The sequence below is a fragment of the Stegostoma tigrinum genome, chromosome 20 (assembly GCF_030684315.1).
Source record: "Stegostoma tigrinum isolate sSteTig4 chromosome 20, sSteTig4.hap1, whole genome shotgun sequence".
Lineage (NCBI taxonomy): Eukaryota > Metazoa > Chordata > Chondrichthyes > Orectolobiformes > Stegostomatidae > Stegostoma > Stegostoma tigrinum.
The window spans coordinates 55,885,108-55,902,027 of record NC_081373.1 but is presented as its reverse complement, the minus strand read 5'-3'; the positions used below and the strand labels follow the sequence as shown (position 1 = coordinate 55,902,027).

General features: G+C 43.6%; 1 protein-coding gene across 1 annotated transcript in view; it reads right to left on the bottom strand.

The window, feature by feature from the left end:
• The window catches only part of pkd2l1 (polycystic kidney disease 2-like 1), an 87,862-nt gene that overhangs the window by 6,378 nt on the left and 64,564 nt on the right, over positions 1-16,920 (bottom strand). The window contains exons 9-14 of the mRNA XM_048551546.2: positions 16,050-16,170; positions 14,018-14,116; positions 10,349-10,470; positions 7,591-7,708; positions 1,695-1,825; positions 184-319 (exon numbers count right to left, since the gene is read on the bottom strand). Of these exons, the coding sequence (XP_048407503.1) occupies positions 184-319; positions 1,695-1,825; positions 7,591-7,708; positions 10,349-10,470; positions 14,018-14,116; positions 16,050-16,170 (727 nt within the window). The remainder of the gene's footprint in view (positions 1-183; positions 320-1,694; positions 1,826-7,590; positions 7,709-10,348; positions 10,471-14,017; positions 14,117-16,049; positions 16,171-16,920) is intronic.

The window sequence follows — 16,920 nt, the reverse complement described above, 5'->3', positions numbered from 1 at the left end:
AGTATATTAACAGTACTAAATATGTCCAGCAATAAACTCTGTACAATTTTACAAATCTTTATGCTTTTTTTTAAAGCTTTGCTTCCCATGAGTTAAGGTCAAATCAATAATTTATGACCGAGATTGTAGTCTTCTTTCTAAGTTTACACAAGAAGAGTAAAATGATAAAAATGGTTGTCTTGCCTTTTGAAAAATGTTGAACAGCTTTTCCACCATGTCTTTGTTTTTCTCCATTGTCTCAACTTTAACAGAGATTGCATCAAGTTTCAACACAATACTGCTAACTGAACGTTCCAGCTGAACAACACGATGCCCCAACCTGCAATCATTATATTGTAACAGTATCAGTCTGTGAAATGTTGGCATTAACAAGAAACTTACTAAGAAAGTATTTCATCAGCATCACGTAAAGATTTATTCTGCAAAACTATATTAGCTCTTAGCTATGGGTTCTTCATTTCATATTTACAAGGACCATTTCATTGGTGTTAATGACTTAGACTAGGGTGAAGAGAGCACAGATTGAAAATTGCAAATGATGCAATTTTTGGAGGTATGTTAATTGTAGGCAGTTAGTGATAAGAGAGACAGCCCGGTGGATTGGGCAGACACATGATAGATGAGATTTATTACAGACAAGAGTGAAATGATGCATTTTGGTTGGATGAATGAGTGGAGGCAACGTTAAATAAAGGACACAATTCTAATGAGGGTACTGGAGTACAAGGACCTGGGGGTGTATGTATTCAAATTGGTGATGATGGTAATACAGGCTGATTAAGCAGTTAAAAAGACACATAGGATCCCAGCCTTTTGTGAGTTGAGACATAGAGTACAAAAGCAAGAAAGTTATAATAAACCTGTGGTTTGGACTCAACTGGAGAATTATATCCAATCTGTGCATCACACGTTACGAAGAATGTGAGGGTTTTAGAGATGGAACATGCGGTTAAAATTCACAACCACAGTTCCAGGCATGATGATCTTGCAGGGGCTGTTCTTAGAGAGGCTGAAAGAAGATTTTTTTTAGAGGTTTTCAAAATCATGAGTGGTCTGGACAGAGCAGACAGAATTTGTCCCCACTGGTGAAATGATGACGAATCAGACGAGACAATTTAAGGTTATTAACAATTAATCTAAAGCCACACAAGTGTAATGTTATGTCGAGTGGTTATGATCTGGAATTCACTCTCCAAGAATGTGATGTTGGCAGATTTTGTATGGGGCAAAAACTAGGAGAGGGATTCTCTAATTTGATCACCCAGACAGCCAAAATGAGCTGAATGGGCTGAATCACCTTCCGCTGTGCTGTAAATGTTTGATACTATGATTCATTGACCAGCTGACTGGCATGATCTCTATTTGCTGTCCATCTCAAATTGCCCTTCAGGTGACTGTGATGAACTATGTTCCTAAAAACTTCTGTTCTGAATGGTTTGTTCAGCTATTTCAGAGGGCAGTTCATAGCTAACCACATTGCTGTGGGTCACGTGTAGGTCAGACCAGGTAAGTATGGCAGAATTCCTTCTCTAAAGGCCATTATTGAAGCAGATGACAGTCTGGGATTTTGACAGTCACTATCTCTGATTTTAGTGCATTCCTGGCTTGAATGGTGAACTACCTGAGTTAGTCGTCTAGCAGTACCATTCACCTTTCGTACCAATACTTTAGCATCCCCAAACTGAGATACGTACATCTGGAAATCCTCAGTGGTCACGCCATTGTTTACTTTGTTGCTGTTGTTTTTCATATAAGCCAAAGTGTGTGAGCTGTCCGGACACCCAAGATTCTTTCCCAAATTTTCTATTTCGGCATTTAGAGCAATCTGTAAAACAATTGCAATTATTCTCGTGGCCCTGTGCAATGATCATGGTTGGATCTGATCGAATCTGAAATGATCTACTGTCTGAATTTTCACGTTACAGATAGACAGAGCTTAGATCACCTCCAGGAACCAATGCAACGTCTGCAGTAACATCACTGCAGATCTCACCTCTATGAAATACAGGCACCATGGAAGGCAGCAGCCAGTCACTTACACTTGCCCCCACACCTCCTCCCTCACCCCTATCCCAGGGCCCAAGATGACATTCCACATTAAGCAGAGGTTCACCTGCACATCTGCCAATGTGGTATACTGCATCCACTGTACCCGGTGTGGCTTCCTCTACATTAGGGAAACCAAGCGGAGGCTTGGGGGCCGCTTTGCAGAACACCTCCGCTCAGTTCGCAACAAACAACTGCACCTCCCAGTCGCAAACCATTTCCACTCCCCCTCCCATTCTTTAGATGACATGTCCATCATGGGCCTCCTGCAGTGTCACAATGATGCCACCCGAAGGTTGCAGGAACAGCAACTCATATTCCGCCTGGGAACCCTGCAGCCTAATGGTATCAATGTGGACTTCACCAGTTTCAAAATCTCCCCTTCCCCCACCGCATCCCTAAACCAACCCAGTTTGTCCCCTCCCCCCCACTGCTCCACACAACCAGCCCAGCTCTTCCCCTCCACCCACTGCATCCCAAAACCAGTCCAACCTGTCTCTGCCTCCCTAACCTGTTCTTCCTCTCACCCATCCCTTCCTCCCACCCCAAGCCGCACCTCCATTTCCTACCTACTAACCTCATCCCACCTCCTTGACCTATCCGTCTTCCCTGGACTGACCTATCCCCTCCCTACCTCCCCACCTATACTCTCTCCACCTATCTTCTTTTCTCTCCATCTTCGGTCCACCTCCCCCTCTCTCCCTATTTATTCCAGAACCCTTACCCCATCCCCCTCTCTGATGAAGGGTCTAGGCCCGAAACGTCAGCTTTTGTGCTCCTGAGATGCTGCTTGGCCTGTTGTGTTCATCCAGCCTCACATTTTATTAACTTATACAAACCCAATGTCATTGCTGTACAATGAGAAAGCTTTGATTGCTGTGGTCTGCTTTCAGACTTGTCAAGGGAGTTGGCAGTTCTGTACCTGCCCACAACAGATCATAGAACCCACACAGTGTGATAACAGGCCTTTTGGCAAAAACGAGTCCACACTGACCCTCAGAGCATCCCACACAGACCCATCCCCCTATAGCCCACCTAATCTACACATCCCTGATCACTATGGGCAATTTAGCACGGCCAATCCACCTAGCCTGCACATCTTTAGACTGTGGGAGGAAACTGGAGCACCCAGAGGAAACCCACACAGACACAGGGAGAATGTGCAAACTCCACACAGAGGGTGGGATTGAACCTGGGTTACTGGTACTGTGAGGCAGCAGTGCTAACCACTGGCCCACCGTGCCACCTGAAAATCTACACCCGTTTGCTGTGATGGGATTTGAACCCATGCTCCAGGGCATCAGCCTAGACTGATGGTTTACTATGCCAGTGACATTACCATTCTATGAAATTCACTGCTGTACCTCATAAACATGGCACTCTAAACTGAGTAGTGAGTATGGCAAGGTCAATCTTGGACTGTTACCATTCCTTCTCCATTTCTAATGAGCTTTGAGGGGTTAGTTGGCTGAATTTTTCTCTCATTTATTCATGTGTATCAAAGAAAACACAAATGGAATAACATAAAGGAGGGAAATCCTGGAAGAAAGTTATTCTACAATTAAGGGGACATTCTCAATTAAAGACATGTTACATAAACAAACAGCTTTGACAATGCTGTTGTAAAAAAATTGGCAAAAAAGATACAATCAAAATTAATTTAAAACTCTATAAAACTTTTGGGGTTTTGGTGTTTGCTATAAAAAAATTATTTCCCCATGAAAGTTTGCTTATTCACTGCCTAGAGTTGACTATTGGTCTGGATATTAGCCATTTGTGTGGTGAATAAAGGTTCTTGTCAATTATGTTTGACGATCTCATAGGTAACAGACATAGAGTAGGGAATCACAAGCCAGGGAACATAGATTTAAGGCGTGAGACACAAGGCTAAAAGGAGAGTTGAGGAGAAATGTTTTTCACCCAGACAGTGCTGGTGGTGTCTGAATCAGCAACTCTTGTAACCTTTAAGTAGTAATTAAATATTCACTTGCACTACCACGTCCTCCTGGGCTATGGTCCAAGACCTGGAAAATAGGATTAGTATTAGTCTTTATTGATGGGCATAGACCTGATGGGCTGAATAGCCTTCTGTGCTGTAAACGTTTATTAGAATCTAGGCTCGAGCTGACAAGCGGCAAGTAACATTTACACCACACAAGTGCCAAGCAATGCCCACTTCCAACAAGACAGAATCTAATTATTATCCCTTGACATTCAATGGTGGTCCATCACAGAAGCCCCGACTATCAATGTCCTGGGGTTTACCATTGACCAGAAATCCAACTGAACTCGCCGCATAAACACAGTGGCTACTAGAGCAGGTCAGAGGCTAGGAATACTGTGGCAAGTTAATGACCTCATGGTATACCCAAAGCCTGTCCACCATCTACAAAGCACAAGTCAGGAGTGTGATGGAATGCTCCCCACTTGCCTGGATGCATGCAGCTCCAATGACATTCAAGAGCATTGACACCATCCAGGACAGATTAGTCCACTTGACTGGTGCAAGATCTGCAAACAACCACTCCCTCCACCGCTGTTACTCAGTAGCAACAGTGTGTACCATCTACAAGATGCTCTGCAGAAATTCACCAAAGATCCTCAGACCGCACCTTCCAAACCCACAACCACTTCCATCTGGAAAGACGAGGGCACCGGATATATGGGAACACCACCACCTGCTAGTTCACCTCCAAGCCCTTCACCGTCCTGACTGGAAATTATATCACCGTTCATTCACTGTTGCCGGGTAATGCATTGTGGGTCAACCCACAGCAGGTAGGCTGTAGTGTTTCAAGAAGGCAGCTCACTACCACCTTCTCAAGGGCAGCTAGGAATCGGCAAGAAATGCGGGTCAGCCAGCAATGCCCATGTCCCATGAATGAATAAAAAGAAAATCTATATTTTATTTTTTGGGCCAATGAACTGAAAATGAAGTATAAAAAATGTACAGTTCAGGGTTCCACACTTTAGGAAGGATTTTGGAGAGAGCAGACGAGGTTTACAAGAATGGTTCCAGGGATGAATCATTTCAGTTTTGAGGGAAGACTGAACAAGTTGGGAATGTTTTCTGTGGAGAGGACAAGGCCAGGAGGAGATTTATATACATTTGCAAAATCATGCATGGTTTGGGCTGAGTGGATCAGCAGAAACTTGTTCCTGCTTGGAAACAGATTGCGAACCAGAGGACACAGTTTTAGAGTGGTACAGAAGAAGTAAATGCAGGTGAAAACAGCTTTTATACACTGTGGGTAGGTAGGGTGTGCAATGTATTGCCTGGTAGTATGACGGAGACAGGTTCAATTGAGGTATTTGGGAGAGCAATGTACTGTTATTTAAATAGGAACAGTGTACAGTGTTACAGGGAAAGGACAGGGCTTTGGCATTAAGTTCAAATGCTCACACAACCAGATCAAACTCAGTGGAGTGAATGGCCTCTTTCTGCATTGTAACAATTCTCAGATTCAGTGACTTGATTTTTTGAAATTGCACAACTTTCCTGCTGTTTTAGTTATAGCATTCTAACTTCAATTTCTGTTTATAGTTCTAAAAATCAAAGTGTGTGATTTTTTTTATTCATTCGTGGGATATGGGCATCACTTGCTGGGCCAGGATTTAATGCCCGTCCCTAGACGCTCTTGAGAAGGTGGTACTGAGATGTCTTTTTAAGCTACTGCAGACTGAATTTGTAAAGTAAAGACCTGGGTCTATCAGAGCAAAGAAAGGCTGGCATCATACAAACAACAGTGTGTCACTGAAAAATTGAAAGGGCTGCAAGAAAATAACTTTAAACTGTGACATATGGACTTTTGATCCATGGAACTGTGTTTTTATATTCTTTTTCTACTTATAGTAGACATTTTCAATGGTTTGTCTTTCTAATCAAGAACCTATTAATCTCTGTCTTAAATACACTCAATGACTAGGTCTCCTTTTGTTGCAATGAGTTGCACAGATTCACCACACTCTGGCTGAAGAAATTCCTCCTCATCTCAGTTCTAAAGGGTTGTTCCTTCGCTCTGAGATTGTGTCCTCAGGCTCTAGTCTCTCCTACTAACAGAAAAACTATCTCCACATTCACTCTATCCAGGCCTCTCAGGATTCTATAAGTTTCAATAAGATCCCCCTGATCCTTATAAACTCCACACCCAGAATTCTCAACCCCTGCTCATATGAAAAACCCTTCATCCCTGGGATCATTCTTGTAAATCTCCTCTAGATCCCTCCACTGCCAGCACATCAGGCCCAAAAGTGCTCACAATATTCAAAATACTGTCTGACTAGAACCTTACATGGCCTCAGCAGTACATCTCTACTCTTGTATTCTAGCCCTCTTGAAATGAATGCTAACATTCCAATTGCCTTCCTAACCACAAACTGACCCTGCAAGTTAACCTTTAGAGAATCCTGAGGTAGGCTCCGAAATCCCTTTGTGCTTTGTCCCACTAGTTATCCTTTGCTGGTTTTTAAAGGCTTCCTAATCACTTGGCTTGCCACTGACCTTCACCACATTTTAAAATTTTCCTTTTGATTCTATTCCCTCCCTGAATTCCCTGGTCAGCCATGTTTGCCTCATCCTCCCTTTGGTATGCTTTTTCTTCCCTATGATAATTTTCTGCTCTGCCTCCTGAGTTATCTCCAGCCATTGCTGCTCCACTGTCTACCCTGCTAGGCTCCCCTTCCAATCAACTCTGGCCAGTTCCTCCCTCATGTCTTTGCAGTTACCTTTACTCAATTGTATCTTTACACCTGATTCTGGCTTCTCCATCTCACATTGCTGGGTGAACTCTATCATATTATGGTCACTGCACCTTTGGGGGTTTCCTCATTTTTAGCTCCCTAATCAAGTCTGCCTCATTACACATCATCAAATCCAGATTTGCTTGTTTCCTAATTAGGCTCTATCACAAACTGCTCCAAAAGCCCATTTCATAAAACTTCCACAGATACCCTTTTTTTGGATCTGTTACCAAGCTGATTTTCCCAGCCCACCTGCATATTGAAATCCCCCATGATTATTGTCATAGTGCCTTTCCTACATGCCTTTACAATCCTCTGATTTATTTTCTTCCCCATATCCTGACTACTGTTAGAGAGGCCTCTACCTGACTCCCATCGGGGTGTTTTTTCACCTTTGTGGTTACTCAAGTCTTTATCATGATCGAATGCTTCTGTTTGAAATTTTGAAGGGGTACACTTTAAATTGCAACGGATTAGATTATAAATCCTTTCTTTTCAATGCTCCTGTTAAAGATAAGTGTGTTACAATCAATAGTGCTCTATTTTTCTGTCACTGATGAAACCTGGTGTGAATTACCTTTGTTGTGCATAACATTCAGTCAAGCAAGTTGGCCATTTCAGTGGTCTTATTGGGATTTTGTTGGTTATTGACATTGTGTGATGGCTTGCAGAGCAGTGGGACATGATTATCCAGATTCTCTTCTCAGTTAATGTGTGGCAATTGGTTTAGACTGTAATTGAAAAGGTCAAAGGCAATTTTTTTACTCACCAACAATGCTGATTTGATGGCTATAATTTCCTTACCTTCTTTTCCTCTAATTCATTCTGCATCCGAGTCTGTTCTTCCTCATCCAGTATCTTATTGTCATCAGAATCAAATCTCGAGAAAGTATCATTGATCTCTTCATCAGAGTGACCCAGGCTGGAAAAGAAGACACATTTAATCCTTTTCACAAGCTCTTTAAATAACTCAGAGCTGCAATGACACATTATCTGATCAGACCCTGTCAGCTGACAGTGAAGCTCTGGAAATTATCTTGCTTTACTGAGATGCATTGTCAGGATCACGCCAAAAGGATCTAAAAAGCCAAACCAAGGTATCTCAACTTGTTTTTGTTCTCCAATAAATCCATTTCAATATGACGAGATCCCTGAAAACAGCAGGACAGGTAGGTTAGGTGGTTAAAAAGGCATGTGGAATACTTGCCTTTATCAACCAAGGCACTGAATACAAGAACAGGGAAGGTATGATGGAGTGTACGTAATTAGACCACAGCTCTGGCCATCACATTGTGGGAAGAATGTGATTGCACTGGAGGGGGTGCAGAAGAGATTCACCAGGATGTTGCCTGGTACGGAGCATTTCAGTGATGAAAAGAAACTGATATGCTCGTGTTGTTTTCCTTTGAGTGGAGAAAGCTAAGGGGGGATGTGATTGTGGTATATTAGATAATGAGGCCCATCCACAAGGTAGATTGGGAGAAACTGTTCCCCTTAGCAGAGGGGCCAGATAACCAGGGTGCATAGTTTACAGGAATGAAAAAGCAATGTAGAGGGATTTGAGGGAAGATTTTATCATCTAGAGGTTTTAAGTGTTTGGAACTCAGAGAATGAAAGGATATTGGCGATGAGAGCCCTCATTCCAAGTGCTGGAAAAGGAATCAAAAGAGATTACCAGCATGGACACGATGGGCTGAAGGGCCTCAATGACTCTAACAGAGCTCTCCAACTCTAAATCTGATCATTAGCATTACCACAACAGGATGAGGAATGCTACCGGACAGTTTACAGTTAAGATCTGGGTTTACATTTACTGTCCATTATGGTGTTGCAAAGCACAACCAAAAGGAATAGGTTTTCCTGACCATTGTTACACATTGACTATTAAACTAAATTTTAATTCCAGACTTACATGGATTCAAATTTCTCTACCTGCCTTGGTGGGATTTGAACCATGGATCCAGAATATTAACCTGGGAGAGCAGAAAGCAGGCCCAGGTTCCAATAACTCCTGGGCCCTATGTCATGCCAAGAGTCTACCATCCCCTCTGATTGGCTGGGAAGGGGCTGTCAGCATTGACAAGATAGGGGGCGTATCATGTCCAGGAAAATGGGTAACAATGGTTTCAGGTTTGGGAAGACTTTGACCTTTCTGAGGAGGCCCATGTTCTCTCCAGGCAACATAAAGTAAAGCCGCCAGCTGTCACAGATTCTTTTCCAGCTGTGATACATTCCATCGCAGGTTTTGTCTGGTCGTCCGAGAGGGGTTTAGAAAGGCACACACACACACACACACACACACACACACAGAAAGAGAGGGTGATAAAGAGAGAATAATATGAGTGAGAAACAGGACAGTGAGAAACAGAGAGACAGAAAGATAGAGTGATAAAGAGAAAATGAGAGTCAGAGGAGAAGAGAAGGAAAATGAGGCTCAGGCCTGAATTAAAATTACAGTCAGATCATTATGATGTTATCAATGTCGTCCATGCAGGGCAAAGCTTTACTGCTTTATCCAGCTGAACTGTTGCCTGTTGTAGAGAATGGGGTTAAAATTGCATGTTCAGGTTCTCAGGCTGGTATTCATAGCCTTTCCAGACAGTTGCTACTCAACAAGTTAAGTTTAAAGTTGTCCTCCTTCTAGAATTCACCAACTTAAATGTCTTGGTTTGATATTTCTAGATCAGCGGGCTGTAATTCCTGCTGGAAAAAAAAGAGGAACTGTGGAATAGTGGAAGTCAGAAACAAAAACAGAAATCACTGGGAAAACTCAGCAACTCTGGCAGTATCTGTGGTGAGAAAGCAGAGATAATATTTTGGGTCCAGTGACTCTTTTTCAAAACTTATTGTAACATGGAAACTGTTGATATATTAGCTAAAGGTGGTGTGTTGGGGTGGGGGGGAGGGGGGATGGGTGTTGGGGGGTTGCAGAGGGGGTGTAATGAGTAAATGATTGGTGGAGATGGAGCCCAGAGAGAAGGAAAAACAGCTGGAGACAAAGGGATGGGTAAAAGTTCAACCTGGGGGCATCAATAATGGGGATTGTCAGTAGCTGACAGTGGGTTGCCTGTGTAGCAGTCCATGTCAGGTTTGGGGTAAGGACATGGGAGAAAATGCTCCAGCTCTAAAATTATTGAATTTGATTTTGAGTCCTGAAGCCTGCAGCGTCCCCAAGTGGAAAATGAGATCCTGTTTTTTGAGCTAGTGCTCAGCGTCGCTGGGGCACTGCAGCAAGCCTGAGTCAGAGATGATCACCAGGGAACACAGTGGTGTATTGAGATGGCAGGCAACAGAAGGCTCAGGGCCATTCTTGTCTTACAGAACATACATGTTCCACGATTTGGGTTTGCCTGTTTGTGTTTCAGATTTCCAGTGTCTGTAATGTTGTTTCTGTTTTAGATGCAAGAGAAGAATTTCTGCTGACAAATTCTCCCAATGAGTGTGCATCCAGGAAATTCAACTCCAGGATTTATTCCCTAGCCATTCAGAAAACCAGACTGACCTGGCTCATACTTGTGAAACTAATTACTGAATAATAGGTGTACAGCAAATATATACATACTCCTTAAGATTGCTTCTGAAATCCTCATAATCCAGCTTTTTGGATCCATTCTGAAGAGTTTTCTGCACATCAGAAATTCGCTCCTTTTTCAGCTTCATTTTCATCAAAGCTTTGTTATATCCCTGTCAATTCACACGGCACAAAGCAGCAGTCAATGAGGGTGAGTTAAGATCGGAGAATGTTCAGCACAGGAAGAGGCCATTCAGCCCAACTTGTCTGTGTCTGCTGAATAAACTCGCTGCTCATCCTAATCCCACTTCACAGCCCCTGCTCTGTATCCTTGCAGCACATCAGCGGAAGATCCAGGTTCCTTTTAAATGAGTTTTAAACGCCAATCGCTGGGCAGTGAATTTCAGATGCCCATCACCCTCCGGGTATAAATGTTTCTACTTGTGTCCCCTCTAATTCTTCAACTGATCACCTTAACCCTCTGCCCCCAGTAACTGATCTCTCCATGAAGGGAAACTGACCTTCCCTCTCCACTCTATCCAAACCACTTGTTATTTTGTTCACCTGGATTTAAGTCACCCATCTGCCTTGTTTGTTCTGAGGAAACAACTTTAGCCTATCCAATCTTCCCTCATAGCTGCAATTTTCAAACACCGTTCAAAATGTTTTCAACATTTCTGTCAAGCTCCTCTGGACTCTCTCTGCGCCATGATGTCCTTCCTGTAATTTGGTGACCTGAACTGTACACAAAACTCCAACTGTAGTCTAACTATTGTAACTTTACTTCGTTCCACCACTGCATTAATGTGCTTGTATTCAATACTGCACTACCTTATCTAGTGAGGAAAAGGGTCACAATTTCCTTCATGATTTCCTTTTGCAGCCTCCAATTCACTCTATCCAGCCCTGGGCATTAATTAATCCTTGTTTAAAGAGATTAGTTCCTCCAATCCATCTCTTTTTATTCTGCTCATTTTATCTAATACGTCCCACTCTTCCTTTCGCAGTAGATTCAGCATCCTCTTTCTCTTTAGTGAAAGCACAAAATGTTCATTTAGAATCCATCCCACATCTTCTATATCCACAACCATGCTGTATGTTTGCTCCTGTAGCTGTCTCACACTATTCAGGAGTCTACAGTCCACACACAATGTGTCTCACTGACCTTTGTCTCTTTCCGAGCTCAATCCATGCGTTGACGCTTTGTTTAGGAGACCATCCCTCCTCACGGCAGTGATTAACTTTTTAACCAATAATGATCCGCCTCCATCCTTTTTTTTTAAAATTCCCTCTCTATCCTGACTAATCCATTGAAAATACAACCTTTCTCTTGGCCATTGTTTCCATCACTATTGGTACTGTCTGTTTGGATTCTAATTGATCTCAATTTATCCAGTCATTTCTGGAAATTAACTGAAAACGATCTCCAGGGATGTTGATGCTGCTGTCTTTGCCCCTCTTTAAGTTTCCATTATAGCAATGGCACAATGCCACTAAACTCTGTCTGTACCCTCAGCTCAGCAGTTTCACTCACTGTATTCCTCATGTTTACAGATATACTCTTTTAACATTGCCACATATCTGTGCTGGACACTTCTAACCCCAGCTTCCTCTGTCTTTCAGAGTCACTCACTAGATTCCTGCGACCCATTCCTTGCTTGAAATTTACCCTCGGTTCCCACCTGTCTCCCAATCTAGTTTAAAGCTCCTCCTACAATGCTACCAAACTTCCCTGCAAGAATAAAAACAGGTTACTGGGAAAGCTCAACAGATCTGGCAGCATCTGTGAGGAAAAAAATCAGAGTTAACGTTTCGGGTCCGGTGACCCTTCCTCAGACCTGATAGTCACCAGCCCCCGAAACGTTAACTCTGATTTTTTTCTTCACAGATGCTGCCGGGCCTGATGAGCTTTTCCAGCAACTTCTGTTTTTGTTTCTGATTTTATGGCATCCGCAGTTCTCGGTTTTTATTCTCCCTGCAAGAATATTTATTCCATTCCAGTTCAAGTGTGAATCTTCCGGCTTGCATCTTCCTTAAAACTGGCACTTTGCCCAAATTTGATGCCACCCAACTCCACCAGCTTTCCTGTCATGTGTTCAATCACTACTCTCTCCTACTTCTTTGGGCAGGAACACAAGCGTCTGGGGGAAATCCTGATGCTAATATTTTAGGAATCCTGCTTTTCCGTCTCCTACCCAGCTTCCTGAAATCGGCTTTCAGGAACTCATCCTTTTCCTAACCAAGTTATTGGCACCAACGCTCCTGGTATGCCCTCCTGCACTCTCCATTGAGCCAGGGTTGATTCCCTGGTTTGATGGTAATGGTTGAGTGGGGGATATGCCGGGCCTTGAGGTTACAGATTGTGCTGGAGTACAATGCTGCTGCTGTTGATGACCCACAGCGCCTCATGGATGCCCAGTTTTGAGTTGCTAGATCTGTGTGAAGTCTGTCCCATTGAGCATGGTGATAGTGCCACAAAACATGATGGAGGTTGTTTTCAATATGAAGGTGGGACTTCATCGCCAAAAGATCTTGTGGCGGTCACTTTTACTGGCTCTGTCATGGGTAGATGCATCTGCAGCTGGCAGATTGGTGAGGCTGAGGTCAAGTATGTTTATCCCTTAGCACCAGCCTCAGACCCACTTTATGTCCTTTAGGACCTGACCAGCTTGATCTGCGGTGCTGCAAGCAACTCGGTGTTAGACATTGAAATCCCCCACCCAAAGCACATCTTGTGGCCTTGCCACCCTCAGTACTCCCTCTAAGTGTTGCTCGAAGTGGGGGAGAGACTGATTCATCAGCCGAGGGAGGTCGGTATGTAATCAGCAGGAGGTTTCCTTGCCCATGTTCAAACAGATTAAATGAAACTTTATCGGCTGAGGAGTGGATGGTGATGATGCGAGTTCCCCTGAACTGTATAGGCACTGGACTGCCGTCTCTGATAGGGCAGGATATACTGATGCATGTCAATGGGCAATGGCTGTAAGTTTGGTGTTTGGCCAGACTGCACTGTCAGCCCCAAGCAGAGGTGAAACCAGGGACGCCTGGCCAGGATGTGTGTCAGTTACAGGGTCTGCTGGATTGGGTGTGTGTTTATGTGATGTTTACGGTATTGGTTTCTACAATTCCTTGATTTTCCTGCGGCAGTTGAAAATTGAGCAGCTAGTTTAAGATCCCGATCCAGGAGTTGGCTGATTTCCTTCCCCAAGGGCATTGGTCAATCAGACTGAGATGATCCTTATTAGTGAGATCAGCTCTTCATTCCTGAGTCCATCTGCCTTGATCGAGGAGCTCACAGCGGCTCTCACTATCAGCCTGTCACAGGGAGGCAGAAGCCTGTACAGGAGTTGGCCACTGAAAGCCGTTCCCCTGCTCCCCACCGTGGCACCCCCCCTCCCCCCAAGAGTATGCCGTCCCTCTACCTTCTCAGGCTTGGGGAGGCTCATTGCTGCCTTCTGCCACTTCTGCTGCCAGAGCTGATGGGCAATGCCAATCTCCCAGTGGACAGGCTTCTGCTGCTCTGGTCTAGGGGCAACAAAGACCTGTGTTCCATGAACATCCAAGAGCCAACTTAATGTCCCCTTGTTCTAAACATTGGGTTGATATGTATAATCTCCACCAAATCTCAATTTGATCAGTGTTAATCATTCCCCGGTGGAAAGCTTTCATTGGGGCTATCATTGCGATATTGAGTTACACTGTTGTCACACACAGGTACACCTGTTTGATGATGTCTGTAATCTGGAGTTCACTTTTTTGAACAGAGAGATCAGCTTTCACCTCGGAGTACGTATCATTTATGATCGCCAGGAACATGTTCTGAAAAGAGAAAATCGTGTTTTGAAAATCCATTGTTCAAAGTAATTACTGTAAATGAATAATCATTAAACTGGATCAAAAATCTCTGGTTGTAAATAATTGGTTCATTTATAGAAATATGTTGATTTCACTACTAGCCTTTGACATCTCCTGAACCCATTACCCCATGCTGATGTTCGTTCTTAAAACCCCTTAATGATATTGACCCATATGCAACATTCCCAGGCCCTTCCCAGCCTCTTTTATTTTTTATTAACTCACAGGGCGTCGCTGGCTAGGCAGCATTTATTGCCCATCCCTAACTGCCTAGAGGGCAGTTAAGAGTCAACCACATTGCTGTGGGTCTAGAGTCATATGTAGGCCAGACCGGGTACGGATGGCAGTTTCTCTCCCGAAAGGACATTAGTTGATTTTTCTGGCAATTGACAATGGATTTATGGTCATCATCAGACTCGTAATTCTACATTTTTTATTGAATTGAATTTCCACCGTCTGCCTTGTGGGGATTTGAACCCGGGCCCCCAGAACATTCCCCATATCAGTCCAGTGATCAGTCCTCTGATCCAAATCTAACTGTGGCTTTCTTTGGAATTGATAATTCATTTTAAGTTCGTGGTATATCAATGAGGGCATTCAGAGTGGGGAGAACATCCCACTTTTCCACAGCAAGATCTCATAAGCATCCCAATCTGGCTAGTCCCATTTGCCAGCATTTGGCCCATGTCCCTCTAAACCTTTCCTACTCATGTACCCATCCAGATGCCTGTTAAATGTTGTACCAGCCTCCACCACTTCCTCTGGCAGCTCATTCCATGAATGAATGAATGACTGGTCAAGCAATAGTTGCCAATGGGATAGACTGATGGCCAGGGCGGTGCGTGTTCTTTCTGCTCGGTGGGTGCTGCTATGTCTCAGTAGGCGTTCTCTCAGGGTGATCTGTCAGGGGCTGACCTCTCAGGGTTATTTCTCTGAATGAACTCTTGGGCTGACCTTCAAGGCATGATCTCTCAGGCTGGAATCTCAGGATGATCTCTCAGATGGATCTCTCAGGTGGAGACCAGTTGTGAGGGGTTCACTGAATTCACTTGGGCCTGGAGTATTTTGCAAGGCCATAGTGTACATGCCTTTCTGTATATCCTCTTGTGCCTTTGGTGCTGTCTGTGAGTGCTACTTCTATTTATGTCCCCTTGCATGTGTTTGCCTTCAGCTACCCAGAAGTTCAAGAAGAGAAACTCCACATCACATGAAAGGTTCTGAAGGAGCTTGGACAGGGCAGGGGCTGTCAGAGTGGAAATGTTCAAACACAAGGAGACTAGACTCCAGACAAAGAGCCAATCATTTCGGGCTGAGATGAAGAGAAATTTCTTCATTTAAAGAGTTTGACACTTTGGAATTTTCTAGCTCAGGGGCTTGTGGATGCTCCATTGTTGAACATAATTAAGGCCAGGACAGAGAGAGAGAGGTTTTAGTCTCTCAGAGAAAGGATGAACATGGGGAATGGGCTCAAGATCGATGACAGAACAAACTTGATGGGCAGAATGGTTTACTTCTGCTTCTGTTTCTTAAGTTCTTAACATGGACGTCCTACCAATGGGAGTAGCTGAGATGATCAATGTAAATGTATTTACAACTGAGGAAGTTTCATTTCTGAAGGAATGAGGCACTTTACCCACTTCCTGACTGACTGCAATATTAAAATACAGCACCGAGCGCCAAGATTCCAGACTATACCTGGCTAGACCTTTGTCTTTCCTTAGCCAAACAAGATCATTGAAAAAAAACCTCAAGTTTGTTATCAGCTGGCTCTGAATCACTTTAGAATTTGCCTATCCCACTTTCTGTCTCCGCAATCCCTCTGTTAAGTACAGACTTGCCCCATTTGTTGGCTGTCATTGGAAAATGAGCCTCCATTTCTATACAAAGTGCAACTTACAAGCAGAACGAAGAAGACAAAGAAAACGTAGGTGACAAAATAAATTGGACCCAAGATTCTGTTGGCATTATCTATCTCATCAAAGTTGAAGTCACCAAGGATTATTCGAAACTGAGTGAAACTGCAAAGACAACAAAGCAGAGTTAGATATAGAAAACCATGTGACTAACTGTAATGATATTAGAAATTTTGTAAAGCCCTGTTTCCATTTGCTGAATGATGGATTCCAATGCTTTTCCAATGATTGATATCAGTCTAACTGCTCTGTAGTTCTCTTTTCCTCTCTTCTTCATTTTGAGAGTAGTTTCCATGCTTTTAGTGATGACATCCAGCTCTCCTTCACTATCCTCTCTCTCGCCTCTGTTGTTCACTGATGAGACTGCCAGTCAGAAATTTCTCCAATTAACCTTTTTGTTTATGACCCACATTCCTACTCCATTTCCTAGCAACTGACCTCCTCCCCTTCCATGCCAGTCTTATGGGACTAAAGTAGACTGTTGACATTCCTGGTGAGATATTTGACCCTAGGGTTGCTTCTAACCCAGCGATGTGTTCGATCACTCAGAATGCCAACTTTGACCTCCATATGTCTGTGATTTGCTCATCTGCTGCTGAAACTTCTTCCATGGTTTTGCTGCCTTTAACACTGATGCCTGCACCTCACTCCCAGCCTGGCCTCCCACATTCACTGTGAAGTTGAGTTTATTTAAAACTCCTCTGTCTGTGTCCCTACTGGCATCAGGTCCCATTCCCCCTACCACCCATGTGCTCGTTGATCTACATTGACCCCTGATTAACCAACATATCCACTTTCAACTTGTTTGCAAGTCTCTCCATGGCCCTGCCCCTCCTTCTCTCTGTAACCTTGTCC